Source organism: Salmo salar, chromosome 24, assembly GCF_965601325.2.
Source record: "Salmo salar chromosome 24, fSalSal1, whole genome shotgun sequence".
Lineage (NCBI taxonomy): Eukaryota > Metazoa > Chordata > Actinopteri > Salmoniformes > Salmonidae > Salmo > Salmo salar.
The window spans coordinates 49907953-49932500 of NC_138314.1; the positions used below are offsets into that span (position 1 = coordinate 49907953).

The following is a 24548-nucleotide window of genomic DNA, read 5'->3' on the forward strand; positions in this document are numbered from 1 at the left end:
ATAGTAGAGAGAATGATTTATATCAGCTTTCATTTCTTTCATCACATTCCCAGTGGATAAGAAGTTTACATACACTCAATTAGTATTTGGTAGCATTGCCTTTATATTGTTTAACTTGGGTCAAACGTTTCGGGTAGCCTTCCACAAGCTTCCCACAGTAAGTTGGGTGAATTTTGGCCCTTTCCTCCTGACAGAGTTGGTGTAACTGAGTCAGGTTTGTAGACCTCCTTGCACGCACACGCCTTTTCAGTACTGCCCACAAATTTTCTATAGGCTTGAGGTCAGGGCTTTGTGATGGCCACTCCAATACCTTGACTTTGTCCTTGAGCCATTTTGCCACAACTTTGGAAGTATGCTTGGGGTCATTGTCCACTTGGAAGACCCATTTGCGACCAAGCTTTAACTTCCTGACTGATGTCTTGAGATGTTGCTTCAATATATCCACATAAATTCTCTTTCCTCATGATGTATCTATTTTGTGAAGTGCACCAGTCCCTCCTGCAGCAAAGCACCCCCACAACATGATGCTGCCACCCCCGTGCTTCACGGTTGGATGGTGTTCTTCGGCTTGCAAGCCTCCCCCTTTATCCTCCTAACATAACGATGGTCATTATGACCAAAAAGTTCTATTTTTGTTTCATCAGACCAGAGGACATTTCTCCAAAATGTACGATCTTGGTCCCCATGTGCAGTTGCAAACCGTAGTCTGGCTATTGGATAAGAGCGTCTGCTAAATGACTTAAATGTAAATGTCTGCTGCATTGAAGGTCTCCAAGAACACATTCTTAAATAGAAGTTTAGACTCTCCCTAGAGCTGGCGCTCGGCCAAACAAAATGAGCAATCGGGGGAGAAGGGTCTCGGTCAGGGAGGTGACCAAGAACCCAATGGTCACTCTGACAGAGCTCCAGAGTTCCTCTGTGGAGATGGGAGAACCTTCTAGAAGGACAACCATCTCTGCAGCACTCCACCAATCAGGCCTTTATGGTAGAGTGACAGACGGAAGCCACTCCTCAGTTAAAGGCACATGACAGCCCGCTTGAAGTTTGCCAAAAGGCACCTAAAGACTCAGATCATGAGAAACAGGATTCTCTGGTCTGATGAAACCAAGATTGAACTCTTTGGCCTGAATGTCAAGCGTCATGTCTGGAGGAAACCTGGCACCATCTCTACGGTGAAGCATGGTGGTGGCAGCATCATGCTGTGGGGATGTTTTTCAGTGGCAGGGACGGCGAGACTAGTCAGGATTGAGGGAAAGATGAACGGGGAAAAGTACAGAGAGATCCTTGATGAAAACCTGCTCCAGAGCATTCAGGACCTCAGACTGGGGCGAAGGTTCACCTTCCAACAGGACAACGACCCTAAAAACACAGCCGAGACAACACAGGAGCGGCTTCGGGACAACTCTCTGAATGTCCTTGACTGGCCCAGCCAGAGCCTGGACTTGAACCCGACCTAACATCTCTGGAGAGAACTGAAAATAGCTACGCAGCAACATTCCCCATTCAACCTGACAGAGCTTGAGAGGATCTGCAGAAAATGGGAGAAACTCCCCAAATACAGGTGTGCCAAGCTTGTAGCGTCATGCCCAAGAAGACTCAAGGCTGTAATTACTGCCAAAGGTGCGTCAACAAAGTACTAAGTAAAGGCTCTGAATACTTATGTCAATGTCATATTTCTGTTACTATTTGCAAACATTTCTAAAAACCTGTTTTTGCTTTGTCATGATGGGATATTGTGTGTAGATTGATTAAATAGTCCCCCCCCCCCCAGTCAATGTTAGAATAAGGATAAGGCTGTAACGTAACAAAATGTGGAAAAAGTCTACTACTTTCCCAACATACTGTATATATTAGTTTAACTCAAACCTCATGCGTCATCCATATGATGGAAATCCATCGCAGTGAGAACTTTAACCCCGGGGTTTATTACCTCATCTGTAGGGCTGTAGTACTGCTCCAGGTAAGGGTGAGTCAGGGTCAGGGTTCAGGGGTCATTACCTCATCTGTAGGATCGTAGTACTGCTCCAGGTAAGGGTGAGTCAGGGTCAGGGGTCATTACCTCATCTGTAGGGCTGTAGTACTGCTCCAGGTAAGGGTGAGTCAGGGTCAGGGTTCATTACCTCATCTGTAGGATCGTAGTACTGCTCCAGGTAAGGGTGAGTCAGGGTCAGGGGTCATTACCTCATCTGTAGGGCTGTAGTACTGCTCCAGGTAAGGGTGAGCTAGGGTCAGGGGTCATTACCTCATCTGTAGGGCTGTAGTACTGCTCCAGGTAAGGGTGAGTCAGGGTCAGGGTTCATTACCTCATCTGTAGGATCGTAGTACTGCTCCAGGTAAAGGTGAGTCAGGGTCAGGGGTCATTACCTCATCTGTAGGGCTGTAGTACTGCTCCAGGTAAGGGTGAGTCAGGGTCAGGGTTCATTACCTCATCTGTAGGATCGTAGTACTGCTCCAGGTAAAGGTGAGTCAGGGTTTATTATCTCTGTAGGGTGGTAGTACTGCTCCAGGTAAAGGTGAGTCAGGGTTTATTATCTCTGTAGGGTGGTCGTACTGCTCCAGGTAAAGGTGAGTCAGGGTTTATTATCTCTGTAGGGTGGTAGTACTGCTCCAGGTAAAGGTGAGTCAGGGTTTATTATCTCTGTAGGGTGGTAGTACTGCTCCAGGTAAAGGTGAGTCAGGGTTTATTATCTCTGTCGGGTGGTAGTACTAGTAGTTACTGACATTTAATCCTAGTAAAAATCCCCTGTCTTAGGTGAGTTAGGATCACCACTTTATTTTAAGAATGTGAAATGTCAGAATAATAGTACAGAGAATGATTTATATCAGCTTTCATTTCTTTCATCACATTCCCAGTGGATAAGAAGTTTACATACACTCAATTAGTATTTGGTAGCATTGCCTTTATATTGTTTAACTTGGGTCAAACGTTTCGGGTAGCCTTCCACAAGCTTCCCACAGTAAGTTGGGTGAATTTTGGCCCTTTCCTCCTGACAGAGTTGGTGTAACTGAGTCAGGTTTGTAGACCTCCTTGCACGCACACGCCTTTTCAGTACTGCCCACAAATTTTCTATAGGCTTGAGGTCAGGGCTTTGTGATGGCCACTCCAATACCTTGACTTTGTCCTTGAGCCATTTTGCCACAACTTTGGAAGTATGCTTGGGGTCATTGTCCACTTGGAAGACCCATTTGCGACCAAGCTTTAACTTCCTGACTGATGTCTTGAGATGTTGCTTCAATATATCCACATAAATTCTCTTTCCTCATGATGTATCTATTTTGTGAAGTGCACCAGTCCCTCCTGCAGCAAAGCACCCCCACAACATGATGCTGCCACCCCCGTGCTTCACGGTTGGATGGTGTTCTTCGGCTTGCAAGCCTCCCCCTTTATCCTCCTAACATAACGATGGTCATTATGACCAAAAAGTTCTATTTTTGTTTCATCAGACCAGAGGACATTTCTCCAAAATGTACGATCTTGGTCCCCATGTGCAGTTGCAAACCGTAGTCTGGCTATTGGATAAGAGCGTCTGCTAAATGACTTAAATGTAAATGTCTGCTGCATTGAAGGTCTCCAAGAACACATTCTTAAATAGAAGTTTAGACTCTCCCTAGAGCTGGCGCTCGGCCAAACAAAATGAGCAATCGGGGGAGAAGGGTCTCGGTCAGGGAGGTGACCAAGAACCCAATGGTCACTCTGACAGAGCTCCAGAGTTCCTCTGTGGAGATGGGAGAACCTTCTAGAAGGACAACCATCTCTGCAGCACTCCACCAATCAGGCCTTTATGGTAGAGTGACAGACGGAAGCCACTCCTCAGTTAAAGGCACATGACAGCCCGCTTGAAGTTTGCCAAAAGGCACCTAAAGACTCAGATCATGAGAAACAGGATTCTCTGGTCTGATGAAACCAAGATTGAACTCTTTGGCCTGAATGTCAAGCGTCATGTCTGGAGGAAACCTGGCACCATCTCTACGGTGAAGCATGGTGGTGGCAGCATCATGCTGTGGGGATGTTTTTCAGTGGCAGGGACGGCGAGACTAGTCAGGATTGAGGGAAAGATGAACGGGGAAAAGTACAGAGAGATCCTTGATGAAAACCTGCTCCAGAGCATTCAGGACCTCAGACTGGGGCGAAGGTTCACCTTCCAACAGGACAACGACCCTAAAAACACAGCCGAGACAACACAGGAGCGGCTTCGGGACAACTCTCTGAATGTCCTTGACTGGCCCAGCCAGAGCCTGGACTTGAACCCGACCTAACATCTCTGGAGAGAACTGAAAATAGCTACGCAGCAACATTCCCCATTCAACCTGACAGAGCTTGAGAGGATCTGCAGAAAATGGGAGAAACTCCCCAAATACAGGTGTGCCAAGCTTGTAGCGTCATGCCCAAGAAGACTCAAGGCTGTAATTACTGCCAAAGGTGCGTCAACAAAGTACTAAGTAAAGGCTCTGAATACTTATGTCAATGTCATATTTCTGTTACTATTTGCAAACATTTCTAAAAACCTGTTTTTGCTTTGTCATGATGGGATATTGTGTGTAGATTGATTAAATAGTCCCCCCCCCCCCCAGTCAATGTTAGAATAAGGATAAGGCTGTAACGTAACAAAATGTGGAAAAAGTCTACTACTTTCCCAACATACTGTATATATTAGTTTAACTCAAACCTCATGCGTCATCCATATGATGGAAATCCATCGCAGTGAGAACTTTAACCCCGGGGTTTATTACCTCATCTGTAGGGCTGTAGTACTGCTCCAGGTAAGGGTGAGTCAGGGTCAGGGTTCAGGGGTCATTACCTCATCTGTAGGATCGTAGTACTGCTCCAGGTAAGGGTGAGTCAGGGTCAGGGGTCATTACCTCATCTGTAGGGCTGTAGTACTGCTCCAGGTAAGGGTGAGTCAGGGTCAGGGTTCAGGGGTCATTACCTCATCTGTAGGATCGTAGTACTGCTCCAGGTAAGGGTGAGTCAGGGTCAGGGGTCATTACCTCATCTGTAGGGCTGTAGTACTGCTCCAGGTAAGGGTGAGTCAGGGTCAGGGTTCATTACCTCATCTGTAGGATCGTAGTACTGCTCCAGGTAAGGGTGAGTCAGGGTCAGGGGTCATTACCTCATCTGTAGGGCTGTAGTACTGCTCCAGGTAAGGGTGAGCTAGGGTCAGGGGTCATTACCTCATCTGTAGGGCTGTAGTACTGCTCCAGGTAAGGGTGAGCTAGGGTCAGGGGTCATTACCTCATCTGTAGGATCGTAGTACTGCTCCATGTAAGGGTGAGTCAGGGTCAGGGGTCATTACCTCATCTGTAGGGCTGTAGTACTGCTCCAGGTAAGGGTGAGTCAGGGTCAGGGTTCATTACCTCATCTGTAGGATCGTAGTACTGCTCCAGGTAAGGGTGAGTCAGGGTCAGGGGTCATTACCTCATCTGTAGGGCTGTAGTACTGCTCCAGGTAAGGGTGAGTCAGGGTCAGGGTTCATTACCTCATCTGTAGGATCGTAGTACTGCTCCAGGTAAGGGTGAGTCAGGGTCAGGGTTCAGGGGTCATTACCTCATCTGTAGGATCGTAGTACTGCTCCAGGTAAGGGTGAGTCAGGGTCAGGGTTCATTACCTCATCTGTAGGATCGTAGTACTGCTCCAGGTAAGGGTGAGTCAGGGTCAGGGGTCATTACCTCATCTGTAGGGCTGTAGTACTGCTCCAGGTAAGGGTGAGCTAGGGTCAGGGGTCATTACCTCATCTGTAGGGCTGTAGTACTGCTCCAGGTAAGGGTGAGCTAGGGTCAGGGGTCATTACCTCATCTGTAGGATCGTAGTACTGCTCCAGGTAAGGGTGAGTCAGGGTCAGGGGTCATTACCTCATCTGTAGGGCTGTAGTACTGCTCCAGGTAAGGGTGAGTCAGGGTCAGGGTTCATTACCTCATCTGTAGGATCGTAGTACTGCTCCAGGTAAGGGTGAGTCAGGGTCAGGGGTCATTACCTCATCTGTAGGGCTGTAGTACTGCTCCAGGTAAGGGTGAGCTAGGGTCAGGGGTCATTACCTCATCTGTAGGGCTGTAGTACTGCTCCAGGTAAGGGTGAGCTAGGGTCAGGGGTCATTACCTCATCTGTAGGGCTGTAGTACTGCTCCAGATCAGGGTGAGCTAGGGTCAGGGGTCATTACCGCATCTGTAGGGCTGTAGTACTGCTCCAGGTAAGGGTGAGTCAGGGTCAGGGGTCATTACCTCATCTGTAGGGCTGTAGTACTGCTCCAGGTAAGGGTGAGCTAGGGTCAGGGGTCATTACCTCATCTGTAGGGCTGTAGTACTGCTCCAGGTAAGGGTGAGCTAGGGTCAGGGGTCATTACCTCATCTGTAGGGCTGTAGTACTGCTCCAGGTAAGGGTGAGCTAGGGTCAGGGGTCATTACCTCATCTGTAGGGATGTAGTACTGCTCCAGGTAAGGGTGAGTCAGGGTCAGGGGTCATTACCTCATCTGTAGGGATGTAGTACTGCTCCAGGTAAGGGTGAGTCAGGGTCAGGGTTCAGAGTTCATTACCTCATCTGTAGGATCGTAGTACTGCTCCAGGTAAGGGTGAGCCAGAGCCTCCTCCACCTCGATCCTCTTGTGGGGGTTAAAGGTCAACATCTTGTCCAGCAGGTCCAGAGCTTTGGGGTCGGCGTTGGGGAAGAGGCGGCTCCAGGGAACCTTGCAGCGCAGCGGGAGAGACAGCAGGTAGTTCCTGGCCTTGATGTTGATGATACAGTTCAGATCCTCCTGGGAAGGAGACCCTAGGATACCTGGAGGGGGACACCAGGGGTCAACTCAACAGCTAGAGGGAGACACCAGGGGTCACCTCAACAGCTAGAGGGAGACACCAGGGGTCACCTCAACAGCTAGAGGGAGACACCAGGGGTCACCTCAACAGCTAGAGGGAGACACCAGGGGTCACCTCAACAGCTAGACGGGAGACACCAGGGGTCAACAGCTAGAGGGGGACACCAGGGGTCACCTCAACAGCTAGAGGGAGACACCAGGGGTCACCTCAACAGCTAGAGGGAGACACCAGGGGTCAACTCAACAGCTAGAGGGAGACACCAGGGGTCACCTCAACAGCTAGAGGGGGACACCAGGGGTCAACTCAACAGCTAGAGGGAGACACCAGGGGTCACCTCAACAGCTAGAGGGGGACACCAGGGGTCAACTCAACAGCTAGAGGGAGACACCAGGGGTCAACTCAACAGCTAGAGGGAGACACCAGGGGTCAACTCAACAGCTAGAGGGGGACACCAGGGGTCAACTCAACAGCTAGAGGGAGACACCAGGGGTCACCTCAACAGCTAGAGGGAGACACCAGGGGTCACCTCAACAGCTAGAGGGAGACACCAGGGGTCAACTCAACAGCTAGAGGGAGACATGACACCAGGGGTCAACTCAACAGCTAGAGGGAGACATGACACCAGGGGTCAACTCAACAGCTAGAGGGAGACATGACACCAGGGGTCACCTCAACAGCTAGAGGGAGACACCAGGGGTCACCTCAACAGCTAGAGGGAGACACCAGGGGTCAACTCAACAGCTAGACGGGAGACACCAGGGGTCAACTCAACAGCTAGAGGGAGACACCAGGGGTCACCTCAACAGCTAGAGGGAGACACCAGGGGTCAACTCAACAGCTAGAGGGAGACACCAGGGGTCAACTCAACAGCTAGAGGGAGACACCAGGGGTCACCTCAACAGCTAGAGGGAGACACCAGGGGTCAACTCAACAGCTAGAGGGAGACACCAGGGGTCACCTCAACAGCTAGAGGGAGACACCAGGGGTCACCTCAACAGCTAGAGGGAGACACCAGGGGTCACCTCAACAGCTAGAGGGAGACACCAGGGGTCACCTCAACAGCTAGAGGGAGACACCAGGGGTCACCTCAACAGCTAGACGGGAGACACCAGGGGTCAACAGCTAGAGGGGGACACCAGGGGTCACCTCAACAGCTAGAGGGAGACACCAGGGGTCACCTCAACAGCTAGAGGGAGACACCAGGGGTCAACTCAACAGCTAGACGGGAGACACCAGGGGTCACCTCAACAGCTAGAGGGAGACACCAGGGGTCACCTCAACAGCTAGAGGGAGACACCAGGGGTCAACTCAACAGCTAGAGGGGGACACCAGGGGTCACCTCAACAGCTAGAGGGAGACATGACACCAGGGGTCAACTCAACAGCTAGAGGGAGACACCAGGGGTCAACTCAACAGCTAGAGGGAGACATGACACCAGGGGTCAACTCAACAGCTAGAGGGGGACACCAGGGGTCACCTCAACAGCTAGAGGGAGACACCAGGGGTCAACAGCTAGAGGGAGACACCAGGGGTCACCTCAACAGCTAGAGGGAGACACCAGGGGTCACCTCAACAGCTAGAGGGAGACACCAGGGGTCAACTCAACAGCTAGAGGGAGACACCAGGGGTCACCTCAACAGCTAGAGGGAGACACCAGGGGTCACCTCAACAGCTAGAGGGAGACACCAGGGGTCACCTCAACAGCTAGAGGGAGACACCAGGGGTCAACTCAACAGCTAGAGGGGGACACCAGGGGTCACCTCAACAGCTAGAGGGGGACACCAGGGGTCACCTCAACAGCTAGAGGGGGACATGACACCAGGGGTCAACTCAACAGCTAGAGGGAGACACCAGGGGTCACCTCAACAGCTAGACGGGAGACACCAGGGGTCAACAGCTAGAGGGAGACACCAGGGGTCACCTCAACAGCTAGAGGGAGACACCAGGGGTCACCTCAACAGCTAGAGGGGGACACCAGGGGTCAACAGCTAGAGGGAGACACCAGGGGTCAACTCAACAGCTAGAGGGGGACACCAGGGGTCACCTCAACAGCTAGAGGGAGACACCAGGGGTCAACTCAACAGCTAGAGGGAGACACCAGGGGTCAACTCAACAGCTAGAGGGAGACATGACACCAGGGGTCAACTCAACAGCTAGAGGGGGACACCAGGGGTCACCTCAACAGCTAGAGGGAGACACCAGGGGTCACCTCAACAGCTAGACGGGAGACACCAGGGGTCAACTCAACAGCTAGAGGGAGACACCAGGGGTCAACTCAACAGCTAGAGGGGGACACCAGGGGTCACCTCAACAGCTAGAGGGAGACACCAGGGGTCAACTCAACAGCTAGAGGGAGACACCAGGGGTCACCTCAACAGCTAGAGGGGGACACCAGGGGTCAACTCAACAGCTAGAGGGAGACACCAGGGGTCAACTCAACAGCTAGAGGGAGACATGACACCAGGGGTCAACTCAACAGCTAGAGGGGGACACCAGGGGTCACCTCAACAGCTAGAGGGAGACACCAGGGGTCAACTCAACAGCTAGAGGGAGACACCAGGGGTCAACAGCTAGAGGGGGACACCAGGGGTCACCTCAACAGCTAGAGGGGGACACCAGGGGTCACCTCAACAGCTAGAGGGAGACACCAGGGGTCACCTCAACAGCTAGAGGGAGACACCAGGGGTCACCTCAACAGCTAGAGGGAGACACCAGGGGTCACCTCAACAGCTAGAGGGAGACACCAGGGGTCACCTCAACAGCTAGAGGGAGACACCAGGGGTCACCTCAACAGCTAGACGGGAGACACCAGGGGTCAACAGCTAGAGGGGGACACCAGGGGTCACCTCAACAGCTAGAGGGAGACACCAGGGGTCACCTCAACAGCTAGAGGGAGACACCAGGGGTCAACTCAACAGCTAGACGGGAGACACCAGGGGTCAACTCAACAGCTAGAGGGAGACACCAGGGGTCACCTCAACAGCTAGAGGGAGACACCAGGGGTCACCTCAACAGCTAGAGGGGGACACCAGGGGTCAACTCAACAGCTAGAGGGAGACACCAGGGGTCACCTCAACAGCTAGAGGGGGACACCAGGGGTCAACTCAACAGCTAGAGGGAGACACCAGGGGTCAACTCAACAGCTAGAGGGAGACACCAGGGGTCAACTCAACAGCTAGAGGGGGACACCAGGGGTCAACTCAACAGCTAGAGGGAGACACCAGGGGTCACCTCAACAGCTAGAGGGAGACACCAGGGGTCAACTCAACAGCTAGAGGGAGACACCAGGGGTCACCTCAACAGCTAGAGGGAGACACCAGGGGTCACCTCAACAGCTAGAGGGAGACACCAGGGGTCACCTCAACAGCTAGAGGGAGACACCAGGGGTCACCTCAACAGCTAGAGGGAGACACCAGGGGTCACCTCAACAGCTAGACGGGAGACACCAGGGGTCAACAGCTAGAGGGGGACACCAGGGGTCACCTCAACAGCTAGAGGGAGACACCAGGGGTCACCTCAACAGCTAGAGGGAGACACCAGGGGTCAACTCAACAGCTAGAGGGAGACATGACACCAGGGGTCAACTCAACAGCTAGACGGGAGACACCAGGGGTCACCTCAACAGCTAGAGGGAGACACCAGGGGTCAACTCAACAGCTAGAGGGAGACATGACACCAGGGGTCACCTCAACAGCTAGAGGGGGACACCAGGGGTCAACTCAACAGCTAGAGGGAGACACCAGGGGTCAACTGAACAGCTAGAGGGGGACACCAGGGGTCAACTCAACAGCTAGAGGGAGACACCAGGGGTCAACTCAACAGCTAGACGGGAGACACCAGGGGTCAACTCAACAGCTAGAGGGAGACACCAGGGGTCACCTCAACAGCTAGAGGGAGACACCAGGGGTCACCTCAACAGCTAGAGGGAGACACCAGGGGTCAACTCAACAGCTAGAGGGAGACATGACACCAGGGGTCAACTCAACAGCTAGAGGGAGACATGACACCAGGGGTCACCTCAACAGCTAGAGGGAGACACCAGGGGTCACCTCAACAGCTAGAGGGAGACACCAGGGGTCAACTCAACAGCTAGAGGGAGACACCAGGGGTCACCTCAACAGCTAGAGGGAGACACCAGGGGTCACCTCAACAGCTAGAGGGAGACACCAGGGGTCACCTCAACAGCTAGACGGGAGACACCAGGGGTCAACTCAACAGCTAGAGGGAGACACCAGGGGTCAACTCAACAGCTAGAGGGAGACACCAGGGGTCACCTCAACAGCTAGAGGGAGACACCAGGGGTCAACTCAACAGCTAGAGGGAGACACCAGGGGTCACCTCAACAGCTAGAGGGGGACACCAGGGGTCACCTCAACAGCTAGAGGGGGACATGACACCAGGGGTCAACTCAACAGCTAGAGGGAGACACCAGGGGTCACCTCAACAGCTAGACGGGAGACACCAGGGGTCAACAGCTAGAGGGAGACACCAGGGGTCACCTCAACAGCTAGAGGGAGACACCAGGGGTCACCTCAACAGCTAGAGGGGGACACCAGGGGTCACCTCAACAGCTAGAGGGGGACATGACACCAGGGGTCAACTCAACAGCTAGAGGGAGACACCAGGGGTCACCTCAACAGCTAGACGGGAGACACCAGGGGTCAACAGCTAGAGGGAGACACCAGGGGTCACCTCAACAGCTAGAGGGAGACACCAGGGGTCACCTCAACAGCTAGAGGGGGACACCAGGGGTCAACAGCTAGAGGGAGACACCAGGGGTCAACTCAACAGCTAGAGGGGGACACCAGGGGTCAACAGCTAGAGGGAGACACCAGGGGTCAACAGCTAGAGGGGGACACCAGGGGTCAACAGCTAGAGGGAGACACCAGGGGTCAACAGCTAGAGGGGGACACCAGGGGTCAACAGCTAGAGGGGGACACCAGGGGTCAACAGCTAGAGGGAGACACCAGGGGTCAACAGCTAGAGGGGGACACCAGGGGTCAACAGCTAGAGGGGAGACACCAGGGGTCAACAGCTAGAGGGGGACACCAGGGGTCAACAGCTAGAGGGGGACACCAGGGGTCAACAGCTAGAGGGGGACACCAGGGGTCAACAGCTAGAGGGAGACACCAGGGGTCAACAGCTAGAGGGGGACACCAGGGGTCAACAGCTAGAGGGGGACACCAGGGGTCAACAGCTAGAGGGGGACACCAGGGGTCAACAGCTAGAGGGAGACACCAGGGGTCAACAGCTAGAGGGGGACACCAGGGGTGGATTTGTTAGGAATAGAAACATATTGAATAGAGGAAACTAGATTGTTCAACACAATCGTTGTATATCAAACTGTGTGTGTCCTCAGTATGTGGATGAGCTGTGTGTGTGTGTGTGTGTGTGTGTGTGTGTGTGTGTACCCACTATGTGGTTGAGCTGTGTGTGTGTGTGTGTGTGTGTGTGTGTGTGTGTACCCAGTATGTGGTTGAGCTGTGTGTGTGTGTGTGTGTGTGTGTGTGTGTGTACCCAGTATGTGGTTGAGCGTGTGTGTGTGTGTGTGTGTGTGTGTGTGTGTGTGTGTGTGTGTGTACCCAGTATGTGGTTGAGCTGTGTGTGTGTGTGTGTGTGTGTGTGTGTGTACCCAGGATGTGGTTCAGCTGTGTGTGTGTGTGTGTGTGTGTGTGTGTGTGTGTGTGTGTGTGTGTGTGTGTGTGTGTGTGTGTGTGTGTGTATATACCCAGGATGTGGTTCAGCTGTGTGTGTGTGTGTGTGTGTGTGTGTGTGTGTGTGTGTGTGTGTGTGTGTGTGTGTGTGTGTGTGTGTGTGTGTGTGTGTGTGTGTGTGTGTGTGTGTACCCAGGATGTGGTTCAGCTGTGTGTGTGTGTGTGTGTGTGTGTGTGTGTGTGTGTGTGTGTACCCAGGATGTGGTTCAGCTGTGTGTGTGTGTGTGTGTGTATATACCCAGGATGTGGTTCAGCTGTGTGTGTGTGTGTGTGTGTGTGTGTGTACCCAGGATGTGGTTCAGCTGTGTGTGTGTGTGTGTGTGTGTGTGTGTGTGTGTGTGTGTGTGTGTGTACCCAGGATGTGGTTCAGCTGTGTGTGTGTGTGTGTGTGTGTGTGTGTGTGTGTGTGTGTGTGTACCCAGGATGTGGTTCAGCTGTGTGTGTGTGTGTGTGTGTGTGTGTGTGTGTGTGTGTGTGTGTGTGTGTGTACCCAGGATGTGGTTCAGCTGTGTGTGTGTGTGTGTGTGTGTGTGTGTGTGTGTGTGTGTGTGTGTGTGTGTGTGTACCCAGGATGTGGTTCAGCTGGTCCAGGTAGTGCTTCCCCGGGAAGATGGGTCTATTGGAGAGCATTTCAGCCAGGATGCAGCCCACAGACCAGATATCAATAGACTTGGTGTAACCCTGAAAGAGGAGAGGTTAGTATTAATACAGCAGATACATGTAGTACCCTCTAGTATTAATACAGCAGATACATGTAGTACCCTCTAGTATTAATACAGCAGATACATGTAGTAACCTCTAGCATTAATACAGCAGATACATGTAGTAACCTCTAGCATTAATACAGCAGATACATGTAGTAACCCCTAGCATTAATACAGCAGATACATGTAGTAACCTCTAGCATTAATACAGCAGATACATGTAGTAACCCCTAGCATTAATACAGCAGATACATGTAGTAACCCCTAGCATTAATACAGCAGATACATGTAGTAACCCCTAGTATTAATACAGCAGATACATGTAGTACCCTCTAGCATTAACACAGCAGATACATGTAGTACCCTCTAGCATTAATACAGCAGATACATGTAGTAACCCCTAGTATTAATACAGCAGATACATGTAGTAACCCCTAGTACTAATACAGCAGATACATGTAGTAACCTCTAGCATTAATACAGCAGATACATGTAGTAACCTCTAGCATTAATACAGCAGATACATGTAGTAACCTCTAGCATTAATACAGCAGATACATGTAGTAACCTCTAGCATTAATACAGCAGATACATGTAGTAACCCCTAGCATTAATACAGCAGATACATGTAGTAACCCCTAGCATTAATACAGCAGATACATGTAGTAACCTCTAGCATTAATACAGCAGATACATGTAGTAACCTCTAGCATTAATACAGCAGATACATGTAGTAACCTCTAGCATTAATACAGCAGATACATGTAGTAACCCCTAGTATTAATACAGCAGATACATGTAGTAACCTCTAGCATTAATACAGCAGATACATGTAGTAACCTCTAGCGTTAATACAGGAGATACATGTAGTAACCTCTAGCATTAATACAGCAGATACATGTAGTAACCCCTAGTATTAATACAGCAGATACATGTAGTAACCTCTAGTATTAACACAGCAGATACATGTAGTACCCTCTAGTATTAACACAGCAAATACATGTAGTAACCCCTAGTATTAATACAGCAGATACATGTAGTACCCTCTAGTATTAATACAGCAGATACATGTAGTAACCCCTAGTATTAATACAGCAGATACATGTAGTACCCACTAGTATTAATACAGCAGATACATGTAGTACCCTCTAGTATTAATACAGCACATACATGTAGTACCCTCTAGTATTAATACAGCAGATACATGTAGTAACCCCTAGTATTAATACAGCAGATACATGTAGTAACCTCTAGTATTAATACAGCAGATACATGTAGTACCCTCTAGTATTAATACAGCAGATACATGTAGTAACCCCTAGTATTAATACAGCAGATACATGTAGTAACCCCTAGTATTAATACAGCAGATACATGTAGTAACCCCTAGTATTAATACAGCAGATACATGTAGTAACCCCTAGTATTAATACAGCAGATACATGTAGTACCCACTAGTATTAATACAGCAGATACATGTAGTACCCTCTAGTATTAATACAGCAGATACATGTAGTACCCTCTAGTATTAATACAGCAGATACATGTAGTAACCCCTAGTATTAATACAGCAGATACATGTAGTAACCCCTAGTATTAATACAGCAGATACATGTAGTACCCTCTAGTATTAATACAGCAGATACATGTAGTAACCTCTAGTATTAATACAGCAGATACATGTAGTACCCACTAGTATTAATACAGCAGATACATGTAGTACCCTCTAGTATTAATACAGCAGATACATGTAGTACCCTCTAGTATTAATACAGCAGATACATGTAGTACCCTCTAGTATTAATACAGCAGATACATGTAGTAACCTCTAGTATTAATACAGCAGATACATGTAGTACCCTCTAGTATTAATACAGCAGATACATGTAGTAACCCCTAGTATTAATACAGCAGATACATGTAGTACCCTCTAGTATTAATACAGCTGACAACAGGACAGTCTAATTGCTAACCTCGGGCTGGTTATTCATAGCACTAAAATAAAAGCAATGTCTCTGAGGGTCATGACCCCACCCCCCCGGGCCACAAATAAGCTTAGCATCGATTGGCTGGTCTGCCTGGGCGAACAATCACAAAGTGGCACAGTGCATGACTCAACCTGGTCCATCCCAACAGCGCTTTTCTCTTTACTCTCGGATGCTAAATAAATCCTACTACATCATCAGCCATACATCAATATCCCCAAAACAGGCCTGAGTCATGTATATTACCAGACAGAGAGGTTTGATCCCAAAACAGGCCTGAGTCATGTATATTACCAGACAGAGAGGTTTGATCCCAAAACAGGCCTGAGTCATGTATATTACCAGACAGAGAGGTTTGATCCCAAAACAGGCCTGAGTCATGTATATTACCAGACAGAGAGGTTTGATCCCAAAACAGGCCTGAGTCATGTATATTACCAGAGTCGCCATAAAAACGGGCGACAGCATTTGCTTTGTAGACTAATATGGGGTGTTATAGTGTAGTATTATAGACTAACATGGGGTGTTATAGTGTAGTGGTGTATTATAGACTAATATGGGGTGTTATAGTGTAGTATTATAGACTAATATGGGGTGTTATAGTGTAGTAATATAGACTAATATGGGGTGTTATAGTGTAGTATTATAGACTAATATGGGGTGTTATAGTGTAGTATTATAGACTAATATGGGGTGTTATAGTGTAGTAATATAGACTAATATGGGGTGGTATAGTGTAGTAATATAGACTAATATGGGGTGTTATAGTGTAGTAATATAGACTAATATGGGGTGTTATAGTGTAGTAATATAGACTAATATGGGGTGTTATAGTGTAGTGGTGTATTATAGACTAATATGGGGTGTTATAGTGAAGTGGTGTATTATAGACTAATATGGGGTGTTATAGTGTAGTATTATAGACTAATATGGGGTGTTATAGTGTAGTAATATAGACTAATATGGGGTGTTATAGTGTAGTATTATAGACTAATATGGGGTGTTATAGTGTAGTATTATAGACTAATATGGGGTGTTATAGTGTAGTATTATAGACTAATATGGGGTGTTATAGTGTAGTATTATAGACTAATATGGGGTGTTGTAGTGTAGTGGTGTATTATAGACTAATATGGGGTGTTATAGTGTAGTATTATAGACTAATATGGGGTGTTATAGTGTAGTATTATAGACTAATATGGGGTGTTATAGTGTAGTGGTGTGTTATAGACTAATATGGGGTGTTATAGTGTAGTATTATAGACTAATATGGGGTGTTATTGTGTAGTGGTGTATTATAGACTAATATGGGGTGTTATAGTGTAGTATTATAGACTAATATGGGGTGTTGTAGTGTAGTGTAGTAATATAGACTAACATGGGGTGTTGTAGTGTAGTGTAGTAATATAGACTAACATGGGGTGTTATAGTGTAGTGGTGTATTATAGACTAATATGGGGTGTTATAGTGTAGTATTATAGACTAATATGGGGTGTTATAGTGTAGTAATATAGACTAATATGGGGTGTTATAGTGTAGTAATATAGACTAATATGGGGTGTTATAGTGTAGTGGTGTATTATAGACTAATATGGGGTGTTATAGTGTAGTGGTGTATTATAGACTAATATGGGGTGTTATAGTGTAGTGGTGTATTATAGACTAATATGGGGTGTTATAGTGTAGTGGTGTATTATAGACTAATATGTGGTGTTATAGTGTAGTGGTGTATTATAGACTAATATGGGGTGTTATAGTGTAGTATTATAGACTAATATGGGGTGTTATAGTGTAGTATTATAGACTAATATGGGGTGTTATAGTGTAGTATTATAGACTAATATGGGGTGTTATAGTGTAGTATTATAGACTAATATGGGGTGTTATAGTGTAGTATTATAGACTAATATGGGGTGTTATAGTGTAGTATTATAGACTAATATGGGGTGTTATAGTGTAGTAATATAGACTAATATGGGGTGTTATAGTGTAGTGGTGTATTATAGACTAATATGGGGTGTTATAGTGTAGTATTATAGACTAATATGGGGTGTTATAGTGTAGTATTATAGACTAATATGGGGTGTTATAGTGTAGTATTATAGACTAATATGGGGTGTTATAGTGTGGTATTATAGACTAATATGGGGTGTTATAGTGTAGTATTATAGACTAATATGGGGTGTTATAGTGTAGTATTATAGACTAATATGGGGTGTTATAGTGTAGTGGTGTGTTATAGACTAATATGGGGTGTCATAGTGTAGTAATATAGACTAATATGGGGTGTCATAGTGTAGTAATATAGACTAATATGGGGTGTCATAGTGTAGTAATATAGACTAATATGGGGTGTTATAGTGTAGTATTATAGACTAATATGGGGTGTTATAGTGTAGTAATATAGAGTAATATGGGGTGTTATAGTGTAGTAATATAGACTAATATGGGGTGTTATAGTGTAGTAATATAGACTAATATGGGGTGTTATAGTGTAGTAATATAGACTAATATGGGGTGTTATAGTGTAGTAATATAGACTAATATGGGGTGTTATAGTGTAGTAATATAGACTAATATGGGGTGTTATAGTGTAGTGGTGTATTATAGACTAATATGGGGTGTTATAGTGGTGTATTATAGACTAATATGGGGTGTTATAGTGTGGTATTATAGACTAATATGGGGTGTTATAGTGGTGTATTATAGACTAATATGGGGTGTTATAGTGTAGTAATATAGACTAATATGGGGTGTTATAGTGTAGTGGTGTATTATAGACTAATATGGGGTGTTATAGTGTAGTATTATAGACTAATATGGGGTGTTATAGTGTAGTGGTGTATTATAGACTAATATGGGGTGTTATAGTGTGGTATTATAGACTAATATGGGGTGTTATAGTGTAGTATTATAGACTAATATGGGGTGTTATAGTGTAGTAATATAGACTAATATGGGGTGTTATAGTGTAGTAATATAGACTAATATGGGGTGTTATAGTGTAGTGGTGTATTATAGACTAATATGGGGTGTTATAGTGTAGTATTATAGACTAATATGGGGTGTTATAGTGTAGTATTATAGACTAATATGGGGTGTTATAGTGTAGTATTATAGACTAATATGGGGTGTTATAGTGTAGTGTAGTATTATTGACTAATATGGGGTGTTATAGTGTAGTGGTGTATTATAGACTAATATGGGGTGTTATAGTGTAGTGTAGTATTATAGACTAATATGGGGTGTTATAGTGTAGTGGTGTATTATAGACTAATATGGGGTGTTATAGTGTAGTATTATAGACTAATATGGGGTGTTATAGTGTAGTGGTGTATTATAGACTAATATGGGGTGTTATAGTGTAGTATTATAGACTAATATGGGGTGTTATAGTGGTGTATTATAGACTAATATGGGGTGTTATAGTGTAGTAATATAGACTAATATGGGGTGTTATAGTGTAGTGGTGTATTATAGACTAATATGGGGTGTTATAGTGTAGTATTATAGACTAATATGGGGTGTTATAGTGTAGTATTATAGACTAATATGGGGTGTTATAGTGTAGTGGTGTATTATAGACTAATATGGGGTGTTATAGTGTAGTATTATAGACTAATATGGGGTGTTATAGTGTAGTGGTGTATTATAGACTAATATGGGGTGTTATAGTGTAGTATTATAGACTAATATGGGGTGTTATAGTGGTGTATTATAGACTAATATGGGGTGTTATAGTGTAGTATTATAGACTAATATGGGGTGTTATAGTGTAGTATTATAGACTAATATGGGGTGTTATAGTGTAGTGTAGTATTATTGACTAATATGGGGTGTTATAGTGTAGTGGTGTATTATAGACTAATATGGGGTGTTATAGTGTAGTGTAGTATTATAGACTAATATGGGGTGTTATAGTGTAGTGGTGTATTATAGACTAATATGGGGTGTTATAGTGTAGTATTATAGACTAATATGGGGTGTTATAGTGTAGTATTATAGACTAATATGGGGTGTTATAGTGTAGTATTATAGACTAATATGGGGTGTTATAGTGTAGTATTATAGACTAATATGGGGTGTTATAGTGTAGCATTATAGACTAATATGGGGTGTTATAGTGTAGTAATATAGACTAATATGGGGTGTTATAGTGTAGTGGTGTATTATAGACTAATATGGGGTGTTATAGTGGTAGTATTATAGACTAATATGGGGTGTTATAGTGTAGTATTATAGACTAATATGGGGTGTTATAGTGTAGTAATATAGACTAATATGGGGTGTTATAGTGTAGTAATATAGACTAATATGGGGTGTTATAGTGTAGTAATATAGACTAATATGGGGTGTTATAGTGTAGTGGTGTATTATAGACTAATATGGGGTGTTATAGTGTAGTAATATAGACTAATATGGGGTGTTATAGTGTAGTAATATAGACTAATATGGGGTGTTATAGTGTAGTATTATAGACTAATATGGGGTGTTATAGTGTAGTATTATAGACTAACATGGGGTGTTGTAGTGTAGTGTAGTAATATAGACTAACATGGGGTGTTATAGTGTAGTGGTGTATTATAAACTAATATGGGGTGTTATAGTGTAGTATTATAGACTAATATGGGGTGTTATAGTGTAGTATTATAGACTAATATGGGGTGTTATAGTGTAGTATTATAGACTAATATGGGGTGTTATAGTGTAGTATTATAGACTAATATGGGGTGTTATAGTGTAGTGGTGTTATAGTGGTGTATTGAGCTGGTATAGTGTAGTGGTGTGGTGTATTGTGGTGTATTGTGGTGTGTAGTGGTGTATTGTGGTGTGTAGTGGTGTATTGTGGTGTGTAGTGGTGTGGTGTATTGTGGTGTGTAGTGGTGTATTGAGGTGTTATAGTGTAGTGGTGTATTGGGGTGTATTGTGGTGTATAGTGGTGTATTGGGGTGTTAGTGTAGTGGTGTATAGTGGTGTATTGGGGTGTATTGGGGTGTATAGTGGTGTATTGGGGTGTTAGTGTAGTGGTGTATAGTGGTGTATTGGGGTGTATTGTGGTGTATTGGGGTGTTATAGTGTAGTGGTGTATAGTGGTGTATTGGGGTGTATAGTGGTGTATTGGGGTGTATTGTGGTGTATTGGGGTGTTATAGTGTAGTGGTGTATAGTGGTGTATAGTGGTGTATAGTGGTGTATTGGGGTGTATAGTGGTGTATAGTGGTGTATAGTGGTGTATAGTGGTGTATAGTGGTGTATAGTGGTGTATAGTGGTGTATTGTGGTGTATTGGGGTGTTATAGTGTAGTGGTGTATAGTGGTGTATAGTGGTGTATAGTGGTGTATAGTGGTGTATAGTGGTGTATTGGGGTGTTATAGTGTAGTGGTGTATAGTGGTGTATTGGGGTGTATAGGGGTGTATAGTGGTGTATAGTGGTGTATAGTGGTGTATAGTGGTGTATTGAGCTGTTGCAGTTCACCTTGGAGTTCAGCATGATCTCAGGTGCACGGTACCAACGAGTCGCAACGTACTCTGTCAGGAAGCCCGTGTGGTCGTGGTCCGGGTCAGCCACACGTGCGAGACCAAAGTCACAGATCTAAGGAGGGGAGAAGTTTAGCAAGGAGAGGAGGATAGGAGGTGGAGGGTAGAGGACAGAGGAGGGTAGAGAAGGAGGGTCGAGAGAGACGAGTGGGTGGACCTGGTGCTAATTTGTTCAATCAATCCACTAACTTGAGGTCGCAGATGGTATTGAGCAGTAGGTTTAGGCCTCGGTGCAGGACATTAGGGTTCTGTACCTCTAGATAACAGATGGTATTGAGCAGTAGGTTTAGACCTCGGTGCAGGACATTAGGGTTCTGTACCTCTAGATAACAGATGGTATTGAGCAGTAGGTTTAGGCCTCGGTGCAGGACATTAGGGTTCTGTACCTCTAGATAACAGATGGTATTGAGCAGTAGGTTTAGACCTCGGTGCAGGACATTAGGGTTCTGTACCTCTAGATAACAGATGGTATTGAGCAGTAGGTTCAGGCCTCGGTGCAGGACATTAGGGTTCTGTACCTCTAGATAACAGATGGTATTGAGCAGTAGGTTTAGACCTCGGTGCAGGACATTAGGGTTCTGTACCTCTAGATAACAGATGGTATTGAGCAGTAGGTTCAGGCCTCGGTGCAGGACATTAGGGTTCTGTACCTCTAGATAACAGATGGTATTGAGCAGTAGGTTTAGGCCTCGGTGCAGGACATTAGAATTCTGTACCTCTAGATAACAGATGGTATTGAGCAGTAGGTTTAGGCCTCGGTGCAGGACATTAGGGTTCTGTACCTCTAGATAACAGATGGTATTGAGCAGTAGGTTTAGGCCTCGGTGCAGGACATTAGGGTTCTGTACCTCTAGATAACAGATGGTATTGAGCAGTAGGTTTAGACCTCGGTGCAGGACATTAGAATTCTGTACCTCTAGATAACAGATGGTATTGAGCAGTAGGTTTAGGCCTCGGTGCAGGACATTAGGGTTCTGTACCTCTAGATAACAGATGGTATTGAGCAGTAGGTTTAGGCCTCGGTGCAGGACATTAGGGTTCTGTACCTCTAGATAACAGATGGTATTGAGCAGTAGGTTCAGGCCTCGGTGCAGGACATTAGGGTTCTGTACCTCTAGATAACAGATGGTATTGAGCAGTAGGTTCAGGCCTCGGTGCAGGACATTAGGGTTCTGTACCTCTAGATAACAGATGGTATTGAGCAGTAGGTTCAGGCCTCGGTGCAGGACATTAGGGTTCTGTACCTCTAGATAACAGATGGTATTGAGCAGTAGGTTTAGGCCTCGGTGCAGGACATTAGGGTTCTGTACCTCTAGATAACAGATGGTATTGAGCAGTAGGTTTAGGCCTCGGTGCAGGACATTAGGGTTCTGTACCTCTAGATAACAGATGGTATTGAGCAGTAGGTTTAGGCCTCGGTGCAGGACATTAGGGTTCTGTACCTCTAGATAACAGATGGTATTGAGCAGTAGGTTTAGGCCTCGGTGCAGGACATTAGGGTTCTGTACCTCTAGATAACAGATGGTATTGAGCAGTAGGTTTAGACCTCGGTGCAGGACATTAGGGTTCTGTACCTCTAGATAACAGATGGTATTGAGCAGTAGGTTCAGGCCTCGGTGCAGGACATTAGGGTTCTGTACCTCTAGATAACAGATGGTATTGAGCAGTAGGTTTAGACCTCGGTGCAGGACATTAGGGTTCTGTACCTCTAGATAACAGATGGTATTGAGCAGTAGGTTTAGGCCTCGGTGCAGGACATTAGGGTTCTGTACCTCTAGATAACAGATGGTATTGAGCAGTAGGTTTAGACCTCGGTGCAGGACATTAGGGTTCTGTACCTCTAGATAACAGATGGTATTGAGCAGTAGGTTTAGGCCTCGGTGTAGGACATTAGGGTTCTGTACCTCTAGATAACAGATGGTATTGAGCAGTAGGTTTAGACCTCGGTGCAGGACATTAGGGTTCTGTACCTCTAGATAACAGATGGTATTGAGCAGTAGGTTCAGGCCTCGGTGCAGGACATTAGGGTTCTGTACCTCTAGATAACAGATGGTATTGAGCAGTAGGTTTAGGCCTCGGTGCAGGACATTAGGGTTCTGTACCTCTAGATAACAGATGGTATTGAGCAGTAGGTTTAGGCCTCGGTGCAGGACATTAGGGTTCTGTACCTCTAGATAACAGATGGTATTGAGCAGTAGGTTCAGGCCTCGGTGCAGGACATTAGGGTTCTGTACCTCTAGATAACAGATGGTATTGAGCAGTAGGTTTAGGCCTCGGTGCAGGACATTAGGGTTCTGTACCTCTAGATAACAGATGGTATTGAGCAGTAGGTTTAGGCCTCGGTGCAGGACATTAGGGTTCTGTACCTCTAGATAACAGATGGTATTGAGCAGTAGGTTTAGACCTCGGTGCAGGACATTAGGGTTCTGTACCTCTAGATAACAGATGGTATTGAGCAGTAGGTTTAGGCCTCGGTGCAGGACATTAGGGTTCTGTACCTCTAGATAACAGATGGTATTGAGCAGTAGGTTTAGGCCTCGGTGCAGGACATTAGGGTTCTGTACCTCTAGATAACAGATGGTATTGAGCAGTAGGTTCAGGCCTCGGTGCAGGACATTAGGGTTCTGTACCTCTAGATAACAGATGGTATTGAGCAGTAGGTTCAGGCCTCGGTGCAGGACATTAGGGTTCTGTACCTCTAGATAACAGATGGTATTGAGCAGTAGGTTTAGACCTCGGTGCAGGACATTAGGGTTCTGTACCTCTAGATAACAGATGGTATTGAGCAGTAGGTTCAGGCCTCGGTGCAGGACATTAGGGTTCTGTACCTCTAGATAACAGATGGTATTGAGCAGTAGGTTTAGACCTCGGTGCAGGACATTAGGGTTCTGTACCTCTAGATAACAGATGGTATTGAGCAGTAGGTTTAGACCTCGGTGCAGGACATTAGGGTTCTGTACCTCTAGATAACAGATGGTATTGAGCAGTAGGTTTAGACCTCGGTGCAGGACATTAGTAGTAGTAGGTCTGGAGGTTGGGCCCCCAGATAGCATATAAACACGTCATAAGGCATAAAAAAAAATACATTTAAAAAAATCTAAGGAAATTAGCTATAAAACAACACCATTTTCTCTGCCCCACAGTGCAGGACATTAGGGGATGAGGGGCAGGGATCAAAGGTCAGGGTTCTGTACCTTTAGATCACAGGTGGTATTGAGCAGCAGGTTGGAGGGTTTAAGGTCGCGGTGCAGGACGTTAGCAGAGTGGATGTACTTCAGGCCTCTCAGGATCTGGTACAGGAAGTAACAGATGTGATCGTTGCTCAGGTGCTGGGTCTTCAGGAGCTTATACAGGTCTGTCTCCATCAGGTCCTGCACGATGTAGCTAGGAGACAAGGGGTTAAGGAACAAACTAGACTGGAGGTGTTCATTCATTCATCAATCAGACTGCACTGCTGCTGTGTTGGTGGGGAGAGAGAGAGAGAGAGATCTCAGCAGGCTCTGCCCAAACCACACGACTAACATTGGACACTATGAAAACACAAAGTCTTTACCATCTCATCCTGGGCAGATGGCCTGAGGTCATCTGCCTTTGCTCTAATGAGCAGGAAACTTGACTTCACCAAATAAACAAAAAATGCAGAAATTGTAATCCTACAAGAAACATGGTATAGAGGAGATGGACTTTGAAGGACACAGGAGCCCCTCAGTCCCCTCCTATACTCCCTGTTCACCCACGACTGCATGGCCAGGCACAACTCCAACACCATCATTAACCTCTCTACGCTAGATGGGACGCTA

The 24548-nt window shown here is 46.5% G+C and overlaps 1 protein-coding gene across 1 annotated transcript in view; it reads right to left on the reverse strand.

The window, feature by feature from the left end:
- LOC123730405 (mitogen-activated protein kinase 1) overlaps positions 1–24548 on the reverse strand; it is an 88281-nt gene that overhangs the window by 19934 nt on the left and 43799 nt on the right. The window contains exons 3-6 of the mRNA XM_082968758.1: positions 23943–24132; positions 20687–20803; positions 13089–13203; positions 6529–6770 (exon numbers count right to left, since the gene is read on the reverse strand). Coding sequence (XP_082824884.1) covers positions 6529–6770; positions 13089–13203; positions 20687–20803; positions 23943–24132 — 664 coding nt within the window. The remainder of the gene's footprint in view (positions 1–6528; positions 6771–13088; positions 13204–20686; positions 20804–23942; positions 24133–24548) is intronic.